The 17,042-nt window shown below is 36.9% G+C and overlaps 1 protein-coding gene and 1 long non-coding RNA gene across 4 annotated transcripts in view; both read left to right on the top strand.

The window, feature by feature from the left end:
• LOC115215092 (ubiquitin-conjugating enzyme E2 E1) overlaps window positions 1-2,144 on the top strand; it is a 31,154-nt gene extending 29,010 nt beyond the window's left edge. For all 3 annotated transcript variants that reach the window (XM_029784257.2, XM_029784256.2, XM_036505574.1), the window contains exon 5: window positions 1,374-2,144. In XM_029784257.2, coding sequence (XP_029640117.1) covers window positions 1,374-1,625 — 252 coding nt within the window. In that variant the 3' untranslated portion in view covers window positions 1,626-2,144. The remainder of the gene's footprint in view (window positions 1-1,373) is intronic.
• A 3,490-nt stretch (window positions 2,145-5,634) lies between these two features.
• On the top strand, window positions 5,635-6,893 carry LOC118764625. Its single transcript, XR_005000438.1, has 2 exons — window positions 5,635-6,246; window positions 6,586-6,893. It is a non-coding gene; the product is annotated as an uncharacterized LOC118764625 (long non-coding RNA).
• The last annotated feature ends 10,149 nt before the right edge of the window (window positions 6,894-17,042 follow it).

The following is a 17,042-nucleotide window of genomic DNA, read 5'->3' as shown; positions in this document are numbered from 1 at the left end:
CACATTTTTTTTGCAAAAATAAAAATAAACTTTAGTGGATACGTAAATTACATGAGTAGATCATTTTCCAGAATTCTTTTGAAAATTTTTTTGTTGCAAAAAGACGTACAAAATGTAAACATTTGTACCAGAAGTTGGCTCATTTAATGTCAGAATAGGTTTTTACAGAAAAAAATAATGGGTTGAATACATATAATGAAGTTGACTTTTATGCTGGGTGGTATACTGCTTGCTTTTTCTCTATAAATTTACTAAAACCATTAAATGGTTAACAAGTTTTTGAAGTCTGATGTTCATGCTGGTAAACACGGTCTGGGCCATATTTTACATTGCTTGGAGTCTTCCACGTATCACAATGGAGCACCATTGACATTACATAGTGATATGGATTTTCCTGATGGGAAAAATGTAATGAAATGGATAATCTTGATTGTTTGTTATTGTTTTTGTCTGTTTATCGCTAGGCATAGTTTTAAGTTTGTCGTACTGTTTATGCCAATTTCGAATATTGGCTTCATTAACATTAAAATGCCTTCTGGCATCTCTATTGCCATGTTCAAATGCATATTCAACATATTTAATTTCACCTTCACAGTAAACGATTCATAAGTTCTGCCTATACTGACCATAATGGTAATGACAAATTTTAAAGTTTGCTTGACATTTTATAAGTGCGAAAGGGATTAAAATTTTGATACTTTATATCAAAGAATAGGCAGAAAAGCATTCTGTTTGCATAATAAGTTTGATCGGTCACCTCCCTCTGTCGGTTGAGTAAAGTGTCATCCAAGCTGATGTTTATTGGTAATTAAACTTAATTTGTAATACCTGTGCATATTTATCAGCTTTGTTTTTGTTGGTAATTCTTATCAACAACTTTTCTTGTGATTGTGATTTGAGAAGTCATACAGCAGTATGCTAAAGATCAGACATAATCTCTTCTGGGCGAGAAATGTAAAATAAAGTTTATTATAAACAACACAAACACTTTGTAATTTAATAGTTTTCAATGTGATACCTGTTAAATAGAAATTATTTTTATTCAATGAAAATTTAATAAAATCTAATCATAAGGAAGTGAAATTATGCTAAATATAACTAAATTGAAAAGCTTTTTCCCTTGACTATATCGGCAATTCTGAAAACTTATGGGTGTGAATTTTATGTGAGTAGAAGCTTTTTTTTTAACAAATTTTATCCTGAAAATAACGTGTGTAAATTACACCAGTGCACAAATTTCATGAGTTCTAATGAAGTATACATGAATACAAATAAATGAAAATAAAAATAAAAGTTACTCCAGAAATTATCCATTTTCATTTAATTAAAAATTCAAACCGTCTTCAATAATGTTGTATCTATTATTATTTCAGGTCACTTTCCGAACAAGGATCTACCATTGTAATATCAACAGTCAAGGTGTAATTTGCTTGGATATTCTTAAAGACAATTGGAGCCCAGCTTTAACTATTTCAAAAGTGCTCCTGTCTATTTGTTCCCTATTGACTGACTGCAATCCTCAGGACCCATTGGTAGGAAGTATTGCTACCCAATATCTTCAGAATAAACTGGAACATGATCGTGTAGCCCGACTGTGGACAAAAAGATTCGCCACTGGCCTTTAATGGTGGCTGTATGGCTGTGAGCAAACCCTCCAGCCATATTATGAACTCTGAATTGATAAAGACAGATGTCTAATGGTGAGATGTTATCTGTAATGATTGTTAAGCTCACTGCAAACTCTGTCAGAGCACATGGCTTATCTCTTCAATGAAGAAGACATGAGAAGAGAACTACTGATTGTGATGACTAAAAATATAAAAGAAATCAGGAGAAATCCTTCCTCTGTCCATCATTTGTATCTGGTCAATGAACTTGATGCTAAATGTGGTTATCAGTGAAATGTAGATGCATTGCTTGCTTAATTGTCCACTTCCACTGGCAATATATGTCTAGCTACAATGACCACAGTTGTAATCAAACTGTCATTACCAGACAGACAAATGAAATTTTCTAGACCAACATCAATAACATTTGATCTGCTGGCAGCTTGACACTATTAAAAAACAAAAAAAAACAAACAAAAGCAAAAAACAAAACAAAACAATTTTTTTTTTTTTATAAATAAAGCATTACCAAAGACATTTTCTGTATCATTTTAGTTCACCCTTTACAAATCTTTTCTAATTTTACTGATATTACAGTGTTATTTTAATTGAATGTTGGGCAATATATTAAATTTTTTGTCTTTTGGTTTTCTTTATATAAAAAAGCAGTTTATTTCTCTCTCCATTCATTTCCATGGATCCTTAAGTTTATAAATATAAATATTCAAAATGTTAGCTTAATTGGCCTCATGTTATATGAAAGTTTTGGGAGATATACTCCTTTAGGAATGTGGCCAGTTATGGAAAAAGTCACGCCTGGAATATAAAGTTATGGGTTACATACCATAAATGTTCACATAACAAGAGACTAAGTAAAACTATTATTATAAAATATTGTTATATTTCGGAATAGTCATTTTACCAGTTTAGCCAATAAAAACACACGCACTATATATTTGGTGTTACTTTGCTTCAGTGTTATTTATTTTTTACATTAATCTTATTCTTATTTTGGCCAGAGTTCTTTCGTCACACTCCTGTGACCGCATCAGTGGTCCTTTGTTTTCTTCTTTGTTGGCTGATGGTTAGTAAGGAGAGACACAAATAAGAAAGAAGAAAACAAAGGACCACTGATGCGGTCACAGGAGTGTGACGAAAGAACTCTGGCCGAAATAAAATAAGATTAATGTAAAAAATAAATAACACTGAAGCAAAGTAACACCAAATATATAGTGTGTGTGTTTTTATTGGCTAAACTGGCAAAATGACCATTCCTAAATATAACAATATCTGTTTCAACACACGACTTCACATAAAAAAATCTTGCACAACAAATATATAAACGTATTATTATAAAAGTTGTGTAACAAACGTTCATTCAACAACAGATATTTCAGCAATCAAGTTTGAACCGTCTAGTTACTTTACAATTATTATTTGAAAGTAATCAGTAAAATTTAGCTTGGGGCTACAATATTCCAAATCGAATGCAGTTCATATAATTTTAAATTAACCCTTTAGTATTCAGATTTCTTTGTCAAGTGTATTGCTTACTTATTCACATTGTTTTGAATTTATCACGCATTATCTTGTAGCTTCAAGATTTCAATGGTATACTCTATACTCTTTTACTTGTTTCAGTCATTTGACTGCGGCCATGCTGGAGCACCGCTTTTAGTCGAGCAACTCGACCCCGGGACTTATTCTTTGTAAGCCCAGTACTTATTCTATCGGTCTCTTTTGCCGAACCGCTAAGTGACGGGGACGTAAACACACCAGCATCTGTTGTCAAGCAATGCTAGGGGGACAAACACAGACACACAAACATGCACATACATATATATATATATATATACATATATACGACGGGCTTCTTTCAGTTTCCGTCTACCAAATCCACTCATAAGGCATTGGTCGGCCCGGGGCTATAGCAGAAGACACTTGCCCAAGATGCCACGCAGTGGGACTGAACCCGGAATCATGTGGTTGGTTAGCAAGCTACTTACCACACAGCCACTCCTTGTATGTTGGCATATTTTTAGAATGACCTTGTAGGATAGGTGTGAGAGGTTGGATGTGGTCTGTTTTAATATAGAATACGTGGAATATTGGGCTGGCTTGTGCAAGCCATGCCAGCATGGAAGGCAGACGTTAAATGATGATGGTAGTGGTGGTGGCCAGATTAAATGTTGGTAAAAATACCAAATAGAATTAAAATCAAAATTTCAAATTGAATGCTGTTACTATAAATTTAAATTAAAATATATTTATTAGCTTTAATAATAAATGAAAGGAATAATAAAATGCCGTTGCTTTCTGATAGCCTGTTGAATAAATTTGTAAATTGATACAGGAATTGTGTGACAAGTATTGTTTGATAGATGCTCATTCCATTACTAAGTTGACAGTAAAACTTTGATAGGCTTGAGTAGGTAAGATATTTTACTTTGCCCTAATGCTCAAGGACTTACTCAGGCATTATTTCTGAGGCCTTAGAAGTGAGTTTAGTTATATTTAGTGAAAAATTTGAAATTTAATTCTGTTCCAGGCGAAACTCTTTCATATTTTTGGGTCCATATATGGAGGAAGACCCAATATGCAAAATAAATTTCTAATTTAGGACCAGATTAAATTTTTGTCATAATCACATTTTAGTGATTATTATATTATGAAGGATAGAAAGATAATAAAAATGTATTTTATAGGTATATTTTCAGCTTATAAAATAGATTTTACTAAATAAGTGTTTATGGTACATGGGAGGTAACTGTGTTTTATATAATCTGAATGAATATTGATTTGCTTCTATTGAATCTACTTATAAACTCCCTTCACTGGTAGAAACAAATGTGTAAGTTGATCAGATGTGTATTTTTGGTTAGTCGAAACAAAAGAAATTATTAGAATGTATCTTTGACTTATCAGCTTGTCTAGCGAGGTAGACAATATTTTTTGATGTCACACGTGATTCAGACTTATCTCTTCTGTTTCTTCTTTATACTTTTCATCAGTATAAAATTTCTATATGTTTATCTATTATGCTACAGTCCTTGTAATAGTAGAGATACTTAGCAGACCAAACAAACATTTTACTGCTCTCTTCAAATCAGAATTGCAAACTGTAGAGATTCCTTTGGTTGAATAATTTTCAAGTATAAAATATTCTGAAACCCAAAGCGTCCATCTCTTATTTTTACACACACAGTCAATGAACATTCTCAGTTTTCCAGAGCAAATGTACAACAAATTTTCCCTTATATTCTCATACAAAGAATAAAATGGGGATTACATAAAGCTTTGCATATTTATATTTGATGAACGTTAACCCATAAACAAAAGCCTTAATTTTTTTCCCTTTTACAATGTAGTATGCAAAACAACTTTCAATACTGTTATGCATTTGTCTGTTTTGAATCTACGCATCTCTCCAAAATAATTGAAATCAGGAAAGAAACATTCAATTATAAGATTAATGATAAATAAACAGAAAATTCACTTAGTGAATATTATTACTGAATCCCACATCATGATGAATAATTCTCATGTCTATGATAAACGTAACTGGTCAGAGAGTAAAATTGACAGAGGTTATACATATATCATGTTTTATAGTTGTGAAAATTGTCTCACTTTTAAATAATTGATTAGCCAGACAAATTGAAACAGACTAAAATGGAGCCTTCTGTCTTAGTAAAAACAAAAAAACAAACAATGTCTGGTACAGTTCAGCAACAAGATCAAAAACAATCTACATAGCTCTGACTTCTGTGGCCTTATACTTCCCCATTAAGGCGGCGAACTGGCAGAAATGTTAGCACGCCGGGCGAAATGCGTAGCCGTATTTCGTCTGCTGTTACGTTCTGGGTTCAAATTCTGCCGAGGTCGACTTTGCCTTTCATCCTTTCGGGGTCGATAAATTAAGTACCAGTTACGCACCAGGGTCGATGTAATCGACTTAATCCGTTTGTCTGTCCTTGTTTGTCCCCTCTGTGTTTAGCCCCTTGTGTGGCTAGTAAAGAAATATAGCTCCCCATTCTATCATTGCTGGCACAGCACATTCCCTCCATTGCTCAATTACTACATTCACTTTCATGGTTAACCTCTGTACTCATCAACATTACTATCATTACCATCAGCATCATCTGTTGCTGCTATTGCTCTACTACTATCTCTCCCAGTATGAAGACATCACTCTTTCCTTCTTCTCTATCTCAGTTCAACAACATGTCTACTGATACTACATTTCCCCTAAATCCAACTCATCCAATAGCCAGGGCATACCCTCAACCTGCAGTCTATGCCACCCCTACAGCAACACTGCCCAAATCATCTCTGGAACATTCTACCAATATGAATAAAATGGAATCTCAAAATCTGTTACAATTGTCTACATGAGGGAACATGACTGTCCCTTTTGTCCACCTTCCAGATATCAGATGCATAATTAAGAGACACAACCAACCAAAAAATGATACTCTTATTTATCTGCGCTCCAACAAATTTAACACGATGATATTATTGCTGTTGGAGCTATTTCCTTCTCAAGTTGAAATGATCATGAGGGTTATTTTCAGGATTCATCAAGGCAAATCCTCAGGAATTTATAGTTTACATTAAGATAAATTTACTGTTTACAGGAGTGGCTGTGTGGTAAGTAGCTTGCTAACCAACCACATGGTTCTGGGTTCAGTCCCCACTGCGTGGCATCTTGGGCAAATGTCTTCTGCTATAGCCCCGGGCCGACCAATGCCTTGTGAGTGGATTTGGTAGACGGAAACTGAAAGAAACCCGTCGTATATATGTATATATATATGTGTGTGTGTGTGTTTGTCCCCCTAGCATTGCTTGACAACCGATGCTGGTGTGTTTATGTCCCCGTCACTTAGCGGTTCGGCAAAAGAGACCGATAGAATAAGTACTGGGCTTACAAAGAATAAGTCCCGGGGTCGATTTGACTGAAAAGAGTAAAAGAGTAAAGAGTATCAGCTCCCCAACAAATTTAACCAACGGGTGACTTCGACCTTCCCTTTATGGGTTGGTCTCTGCATATTGTGAAAACAGGAATTTATGCCTTATTCTTGGACAAAGCAGCAGTAGAAACACTTTCTAAATTTATGAATGATTTGTTTTCCTCTTTCCTGATTCATGTTTCAGTCAACAAAGCACAACAAAAGTGCTTTGGATATAGTGTTGAGTATCTATACTGGCACTGTTTGAAATATCTCTGTTGACAAAAACACCTGTCATACTATGATAAGGTACATTGTAGCCTTACTTTTCATCATCGGTTGTCAAGCAATGCTAGAGGGACAAACACAGACACACAAATACATATATATATATACATATATATACAACAGGCTTCTTTCAGTTTCCGTCTACCAAATCCACTCACAAGGCATTGGTCGGCCCGGGGCTATAGCAGAAGACACTTGACCAAGATGCCACACAGTGTGACTGAACCCGGAACCATGTGGTTGGTTAGCAAGCTACTTACCACACAGCCACTCCTGCGCCTATTAATATTTTTCTTGTACACCCATTTGGTAACATGGACTGACATAAAGTGAACAGGAGTACAATTACACATGACCTATCACTTGTTGACTGGTCTTTCACTCTTCCTCCCTCCAATATAAAAATGTCTTGGTAGCTATTTGAGGACACTTATTCACATATGTGCAAATCGCATCCCATCATGCCCTGCAAACATAGATGCAGGATCTCTTGAGAAAAAAAAATCACTCATCAGGAAAATAGAGTTAACAGGAAACAAAAGCTAAAATACTTCCAGAATCAGCAGCAGCACCTCTCTCAAGGCAATAACTTACACTGGAATCAGAAAACGAACGTCTCCAGAACTGTACGAGGTCTCTCATTAATAACCAAAGTGGTGTCGAGAAGACAGTGCCATTGCAAAAATTAGACACAGTTCTAAAGTCTCCAATTCCTTTGCTAGAAAGCCTAGGGCAACGTTTTTCATTCATTGGCTCACTGATCAAGGAATACAACGACTTCATTCACAATGATACTCTCTCTTTTACTCTTTTACTTGTTTCAGTCATTTGACTGCGGCCATGCTGGAGCACCGCCTTTTAGTCGAGCAAATCAACCCCGGGACTTATTCTTTGTAAGCCCAGTACTTATTCTATCGGTCTATTTTGCTGAACCGCTAGGTGACGGGGACGTAAACACACCAGTATCGGTTGTCAAGCAATGCTAGGGGGACAAACACACACATACATATATTTACATATATATGACAGGCTTCTTTCAGTTTCCATCTACCAAATCCACTCACAAGGCTTTGGTCGGCCCGGGGCTATAGCAGAAGACACTTGCCCAAGATGCCTCGCAGTGGGACTGAACCCGGAACCATGTGGCTGGTTAGCAAGCTACTTACCACACAGCCACTCCTGCGCCTATCAATATTTTTCATTTAGAATTTATTGTTACATCCTATGTGACACTTGTAATGGTGTATGGTAGTGAAATGCAAACCATGACTGCAAAAAATAGAAAGAAATGAGGCGAGCATGCCTCAATGGATGTGTAATGTGCATAAAGACTATCAGAGAGAAAAATTGGTATCCGAGGAATCAGATGTTGTGTACAAGAGAGAAGGTTGTGCTTGTATGAGCATGTGATGCATATGTAAGATGGTTGCTGCACTTGTAAGTGCCAAGCACTCCAAATTAGTGAAACTTGGAGAAAAGAGAGACCAAGGAAGACTTGGGGTGAAGTAATGATGGATAAGCTGCAGCTGATAATAATAATAATAATAAAAGCATTGTGTACAGTGCTCAGGTGCACTACAACTCATCTAAAGTGTATATATAATCAGGTGTAGTTTCGGCGGATTTCGGAAAGCATGAGGGCCTTAAAGGATGCAGTGTCATGGCAGTCAACAACTGACGCAGGCAGTTTGTTCCATGCTTCAGCAACTCTGAGCGTGAAAAAATGTTTCCGAAAGTCATGGGAGCTGTGCTGTTTTCTGACTTTGTAGGCATGTCCACGTGTGTTGGACACATGGAAATCAAAAAGGTGTTCAGTGTTGTTGTTGGTGAGGTGGTTGATGGAGAAGATGGGAGGACCATACTGATTGGTGATGTGCTACAGAAGACCAAACCACCCTTGGCAGAATGTACCCTGACACAAAACATTTTATATGTCAGGAAGGATGTTTTGAAGATTTATTACATTAATAATGCCTAATTCAACCACACAAGGATCATTGAAGACAAAGCAGTATTGCTTCTGTCGAATCTCCTCATATTTTGTATCCTGCCAAGTCTATATTTGCTGCTCCCTGACCTTGCATTCTTGACCCTGCCTCTCATCTGCCTATTACTCCTGTAGTGGATATGTGTGTATGTCAACAAATACATAAACCATTTCATGATTAAAAGGAATTTATTTACTGGGTTATAGGTACACTACATACAAATGTAGGTAACTGCTACGAGTTGCTTTATAAAGCACATATTAGAAATGAATATGTTTGTGTGTGTGTGTGCATGTTTCATTCGAAACAGTAGTCGATCGGCACTGTGAGCATTTCTCTCTGTCTCTGTCGTCTGCCAAAAACTTGGGGCATAGATAGATCTATCTCATCTGTCTGCTGTCGTCTCTGCTGCGATTGTTTGCCTCTCTGTTTCCTCCTTGTATTTATAATATTTGTGACAGCTAGAAAGACAGTCATATCGCAGCAGAGACAGTGCTTATTTAGGTCAGCACTTGTCCAGTTGAACTTAGCCTGACATGGCTGAGGTCGCAGGTCAAAGGGAGATGATCAATCGCTTTTTGACAGAACAAAGGAATTCTTGCTTTCGTGCCTTTAATTGCATTGGTTTGGGCAACCGAGGATTCTTGGTTTCGATTTCGAATCTAGGCTTAGAGAAGGAAGTGCTAATTCTTACACTCCTGTTCCTCCTTTTACTTGTCTTCTCATCACTCTACTCTTCTCCACTCCTTACACTTTACTATATATATAACAGGCTATATTGTATCACCATCACCCATCTACCCAGCACACTCTAACTTTATTCTGCTGTTCCACCAACCAGCACTTTCTTCTCTCTAGGTCATGTCTTCACCATCCATCATCTTTCCATGTTTTTATCTCATCACCCAATCTTAATTTTGCTCATCTCTGCAGTTGTCAATTACTCCTTTCCGAACATCAAACATCTTTGCTTTTTCCTATCCCCACCTATCCAGTCTTTCTCATGTCAATACCCTATTTTCTTCCATGGTCACCTGAGTCGACATACATAACCTAGGTTTTATTTAATACACTCTCTCTTTCTCACAACTACCGATTTCTGGTCCTTTTGCTGCATTCATTGCCTCTTCTACCCTTCAAGCTCAGTCTATAAGCCTTAGGTTACCAAGTACTCTTGTTAAGTGAATAGTGAGTGCTGGACATAGAAAAATATACACACTGTAAAGGATTTAGCAAGTGAGTAGCAAAAGTGTTGGATTAGTGAGGTCTCTCTAGTCTCATTGAGGACCATTCAAGCTCTCTAGTGTTGGTGCCTCAAGAAAATGCACCCAGTACACTATAAAGAGACTGGCAATAAAAAGGGTATTTACCTGTAGAAACCAAGCAAAATGGCATGTACAAGAACCGGCCTACAGAAACTGGTTCTCAGCATAAGAAATAACTTGGACCGTGATGAAGTTCATCTCATGTCAGCATGGAAAGCGGATGTGAAATGAATGTGATGATAGGCGCAGGAGTGGCTGTGTGGTAAGTAGCTTGCTAACCAACCATATGGTTCCAGGTTCAGTCCCACTGCGTGGCATCTTGGGCAAGTGTCTTCTACTATAGCCCCGGGCCGACCAATGCCTTGTGAGTGGATTTAGTAAACGGAAACTGAAAGAAGCCTGTCATATATATATATATATATATATATGTATGTGTGTGTGTTTGTGTGTCTGTGTTTGTCCCCCTAGCATTGCTTGACAACCGATGCTGGTGTGTTTACGTCCCGTCACTTAGCAGTTTGGCAAAAGAGACCAATAGAATAAGTACTGGGCTTACAAAGAATAAGTCCCGGGGTCGATTTGCTCAACTAAAGGCGGTGCTCCAGCATGGCCATAGTCAAATGATTGAAACCAGTAAAAGAGTAAATACTGAAATTATATAGTCCAAGAATGTTTCGATATATTAATTGTTTCCAAAGAATGTGTGTCATCAAAATTTAAAAACGTACATTTTTGTTGGTTTTCTGCAATAAAAACTTCCTTCAGTTCCCATGTCTTTGGGAAAAGAGTTTCTAATGTTTAAAATAAAATCATTCCTTTGGGTGTGAGAAAAGTTGATTTATTTTTTTTTCATTATTTTTGTGGACTAAGGAACTTTTCTCACTCTCCAAAGTAAGACTTTATGTGAAACATCTCGCTCTTCAAAGCATATAAACTTAAGAATTTTACAACAAATGCAATTTTCACAGATACAGGTTACCCAGGATCTCTCTAGATGCTACTTTTGAAATATTTTTATTAAGTATTAGTCATTATTGGTGAACCCATGATCATCACTTTCAATAATTAGGTAGACTTTGTTTCAGCTGGAAATTTTGTTTTATACTGATAATCAACATTTTCATTATAGTATTTGAACTTTTTCTCTAATACAGTCCTGACAACCAATAAAATTTCATGCGTTAGAACTACTGAAAATAGGCTGTCATATAACAGAACATCATGGTCATGTTTTTGCTCAGAATTTGTTTGTTTTTATTTTCTTTAATGTGTGAGGTTCAGCTACAGGAATTCAAGATGTTTAATAAAACATTGCACGACCTCACCAATACTGGTGCCATGACAAAATGCACCCAGTGCACTCTGTGAAGTGGTTGGCATTAGGAAAGGCATCCAGCTATAGAAACCATGCCACAGCAAACACTGGAGCTCAGTGAAGCCCTTTGGCTTTGCAGTTTATATTTCTTTACTACCCACAAGGGGCTAAACATAGAGAGGACGAACAAGGACAAACAAATGGATTAAGTCGATTACATCGACCCCAGTGCGAAACTGGTACTTTTATTTATCGACCCCGAAAGGATGAAAGGCAAAGTCAACTCGGCGGAATTTGAACTCAGAACGTAACGACAGACGAAATACCGCTAAGCATTCCGCCCGGTGCGCTAACGTGTCTGCCAGCTCGCCGCCTTCTTGGCTTCGCAGTTTATGTTGAACTGTTCAACCCATGCTAACAGGGAAAACAAGACATTAAATGATGACGATGATGATAAATACTTGTGAAAGCATACAATGAATGTTGGAGTGATTTGTAGACAAAATAGTGTCTTTTGCTCTAATTGTTTGTTGGCATCTTCCCTTGACCTTTTTAACTCTCCAGTCTTCCAAATATCATTACTTCCTGAATGTATTCTTCCCTGCACATCACATTTAAGATTGCTTAATTATGATGATACTGTTTTTTCACACACTTTGTAGTCTGATAAATGCTAGGTTTGATACTCTCTCTCTCTCTCTTTTACTCTTTACTCTTTTACTTGTTTCAGTCATTTGACTGCGGCCATGCTGGAGCACCGCCTTTAGTCGAGCAAATCGACCCCAGGACTTATTCTTTGTAAGCCTAGTACTTATTCTATCAGTCTCTTTTGCTGAACCGCTAAGTGACGGGGACGTAAACACACCAGCATCGGTTGTCAAGCAATGCTAGGGGGACAAACACAGACACACAAACACACACACATACATATATATATATACATATATACGACAGGCTTCTTTCAGTTTCCGTCTACCAAATCCACTCACAAGGCATTGGTTGGCCCGGGGCTATAGCAGAAGGCACTTGCCCAAGATGCCACGCAGTGGAACTGAACCCGGAACCATGTCGTTGGTTAGCAAGCTACTTACCACACAGCCACTCCTGCGCCTATAATTGCATATACAAGATAGAGTTGGCAGTGAGGTCTTGGTGTTCACCAGGGTTACCTTATCGCTCTCTTATTCATGAAAGTTTTTTAGGCAATGGGGCAATAGCTTAAGGTTGGTTGTCTGTTCTTGCCTGTTTAATGCATTTGTTTTCTATTAATATTCCAACAGTATCAGATTCAAATATTCCACAAACATTTCCCTGCCAGGCATTACTCTCCAGAAATGCTGCCTTTCTTTCACTACTTTATACAGAAATTCAAAAAGTTCATAGAAGCTGCTCCTTTTCTCATTAGTAAAATGTAAAACAAAAATAACTGACATGCTACACTGCAACTAGTTTTATTATTATTATTATTATCTGTTAGTCAGAAATTCTATGACTGCTTTAAATCTGCAAGTGTGTTTTCTGATCTCCTTAACAAAACAATTTGTTCTATGATTTTTTCATTAATTATTATTAGAATCTAGACTAAGTAACAATTTTTTAAAACACACTTAAAAACTTGTATTATCATATCTGTTAACATTTGTACAACATAATCCTCTCAGAAATACCAGGAGTATTTTGACTTATATTATTTAAAATGTCAGTTGACAAACTGAATGTTTTAGAATAAAGAGCACCCACTAAGATTTGCTTGTGAAATTACTATCTTCTCTCTTATAGAATTTTATTGATGATTACCAGTTTAAAGCTATCAAAGGTCTGTGTTTTTCTTGTTGTTCATAGTATTATAAAACCAGTCATTTAGCAACTGTGATGTTCCCTAGTGTAAAAATGGCCAATCACTTGTTGGATGACTAGCTGAGGTTGATTTTTTTATGGCTTATCATCACTGTACAATGCCTGGCACTAAAATACTTAACTTTTTCTGGGCTAGTTGACCTAGATGCAAACGAGTACCACAGAGAAGACAAGCTTCCATTGTAAGCAACTGGAGTAGAGTTAAAGATCATCTGCTTAGTGCCAGGCTCAAGTTCTATGAGTTTGGAGAAAACAACAGAAACTTATACAAGTAAATTCTTCTTATGAGTCTTACACTAAGTTATTAAGTACCCAATTCATAATGTTAAGTGAGGATGGACCCTCCATCAGGCATTTGCCATATTCTGAATGCCTTACTTATCCCTGGGCATGGACACATTGAAATTCCGACGTCTAACAGCTGACTTGGCAGACACCCATAAAATGATCAACCATCTTACAAACAATAACTCTGAGCACCTTTTCAAACTCCACCCGTCTAACACCCATGGACATATTTACAAAGTCAGAACACAGCACAGCTTCTATGACTTTAGGAAACATTTTTTCATGCTGAGAGTTGCTGAAGCAGGGAACAAACTGCCGGCATCAGTTGTTAGTTGTTGGAGCACTGCATCCTTCAAAACTTCCATGCTTTCTGAGATTCGCCAACACTACACCTGATTTTCTCCCCTCCATACACACACAAGCATGTATCTGACTCATACATTGTTTGCTTTCCAGACATTTGTATGTTACTGCATATACTTTATATGCACTTTCTGACAAGTTGTGGTGCACCTGAGCACTATATACAATAATTTCATTATTATTATTATTATTATTTAACTATCTGAAAATGGTTATATAACTGCTAATGTCAGTGGATTTATTCCTATAACACATGCACGCTCATACACACACACAACAGAAAAATGTAAAACAATTTCCATGAACTGTTATCTATTATTTATTCCCAGTAATTTATTTACCAAGTCAGTTTTCTCTCCAGTTTCTTTATCTGTTATACTAATGTAGCCATATTTTCTTATGGTTATTTAACAAAATGTATTTTTTTCATAGTGAAACTGTTCCATTATTTTAAAATAGAAAATGTGATTTCCTATTTCTGTCTGTTTGTCTGTCTCTCTGTTACATGTCTACTTATATATGTAAAGATTTGATTTCTACAAAAATCTTGATTCGCACCTCCCTGTTTGTGTGTATATATTATCAGTTAGTTGTCCAGAAGTCAGGGTGAAAAAGCACACTCAATATAAATGATGGTACATGTATATTTTTATATCATTAAGTAATATAACTAGTCAGAATGTTACTGTTGGTTTCATATAAAATATTGCCACTGGACATTTGTTAATACAAATCTTCAAACATGTTGATAGTGTTTAGCATCCTTTATGCTGAAGGTGTACAGGGTCTAGATTGGTTGGATGGTGACAAAAAGTGGAGCAAAACACAGTGAAAAATATTATTTCTAAGGAGAAGAGTTGGTGTTAACCATGGTGAAGCATGTAAGCTGTGTAAATATATATAATATTCCCCTGTTCAAAAACAGACCTGACCATGTTACAAAATTAATTTGTTGTTATATGAGCAGCATCTGAAAATTTCTTGTCTTACGTTCATGAAACTGCCTGGATCATGTGAATTTTTTAGAATGATTCTTCTCTCCATCAAACAGAACCTGCATCTTCTCTATGAAGGCAATGCTTTAGCCATCTCTAGAAGTGTGAACAGTCACAATTGGACAGGGCTCACAAAAGACCTGATATACAACCAAGTTCCACAGGGATCTAGATTACTATAAAAACTAACCTACCTGTAGTTAATTTCCTAGATATAATACTTTATTTAGATACAGGTCATACAGACCTTACTGTAAAGTGAACCAGAGGCACCCATACATCAACACAGTTTCCTGTCACTCACCTTTAATGTTTAAAATCCTTGTAAAGCATGTCAGTAGAAGGATCTTGAATCTATCCTCCAGTAAAGATGTTTTCAGCACTGCAGCTCACTACTATAGTGAGCTTTTGGCATCTGGTGAATTTAAAGATCAGCTAGGGCTGTCTTAGATTGATAGATAAACATTTCATGCAAGGTCATAGACATACCTTAAGCTGTGCACCTAGTGCCAAAAAATATATCGGTAGCTCTAAACCATGAGCTGAGGCATGATGCTCATGCAGGGTTTACAGTGAGAGTCCAGTGAATGGTCAATGTAACACAGAAGCTGTGATCTGTGAACTCTGTAAAAACTGTAAGACATGACATGAAAAGCTGCTATGGAGACTATGAGGCCATGACTAGCATGAAGGGACACTGCAGGCATTCTGACTGTGTCTGCATGCCAGATTTCATCCCATCTTTGAATGGGGCTTTAAGTATAGTTGAGGAAGACACTAACTGCTCTGCCTGCAACAAGGCCAAGATCAAGGAGGTGTGTGAAACTCTTCCTAGGGACACAGTGAAGAATGCATATGTCAAGTTCTAGAGCTGTCTTGATGTCATAATAGAAGCTGAGGGTGGCTACAATGAGTAAACAGTCATAATGTAATTGATATTTTTTGATTTTTTTAGATACACACATATATGTGTGTATATTTATATATGGTAAGTAGCTTGTTTACCAATCACATGGTTCAGGGTTCAGTCCCACTAGGAGTGGCTGTATAGTAAGTAGCTTGTTTACCAACCACATGGTTCCGGGTTCAGTTCCACTAGGAGTGGCTGTGTGATAAGTAGCTTGCTTACCAACCACATGGTTCCGGGTTAAGTCCCACTGCGTGGCACCTTGGGCAAGTGTCTTCTACTATAGCCTCGGGCTGACCAAAGCCTTGTGAGTGGATTTGGTAGACGGAAACTGAAAGAAGCCCGTCGTATATATGTATATATATATATATATATATATATTAAGGTATGTAGAAAAATACAACATGGACAAGAACGTATAACTCTTAGAAGACGACACAATAAACACGGCGTTAGGAAGGGCATCCAGCTGTAGAAACATTGCCAGATTAGACTGGAGCCTGGTGCAGCCTTCTGGCTTCCCAGATCCCCGGTCGAACCGTCCAACCCATGCTAGCATGGAGAACGGACGATAAATGATGATGATGATGATATATATATATATATATGCGTATGTGTGTTTGTGTATCTGTGTTTGTCCCCCTAGCATTGCTTGACAACTGATGCTGGTGTGTTTATGTCCCTGTTACTTAGTGGTTCGGCAAAAGAGACCGATAGAATAAGTACTGGGCTTACAAAAGAATAAGTCCCGGGGTCAAGTTGCTCGATTAAAGGCAGTGCTCCAGCATGGCCGCAGTCAAATGACTGAAACAAGTAAAAGAGTAAAAAGAGAGAGTATCAAATTAAATACACAATCAAAACAGCTACTAATAGTTTTATGCTATTATGATCCTTGAACAGGCATATTTATAAAATACACCATGTACCTAAAAGCAATCTTTCCGGCTGTTTATGTGTTATATATAAGTTTTAAAAACAAGGATGCTGGTCTGTAAGAAAACAAGAAAAAACGTAAAGGTTGGTGCAAAAAATGAAATGAAAAAAAGAAATTAAATCAAGTATTACGATCCTTATCATCACTGATTGCAGGAAGCTCATTAAATACAACTGGTTTAGAACATAATAACATAAAATATGTCTAAGTCTGTGAGACTCAATCTTGAGCAGGTAGTGCCGTCCAATTTGATGAAAGGAACCAGTCTATGTGTCTGCACCTGCTA

Source organism: Octopus sinensis, linkage group LG8, assembly GCF_006345805.1.
Source record: "Octopus sinensis linkage group LG8, ASM634580v1, whole genome shotgun sequence".
NCBI classification, from domain to species: domain Eukaryota; kingdom Metazoa; phylum Mollusca; class Cephalopoda; order Octopoda; family Octopodidae; genus Octopus; species Octopus sinensis.
Note: the sequence above shows the minus strand (reverse complement) of the source record. Positions and strands in the feature narration are given on the sequence as shown.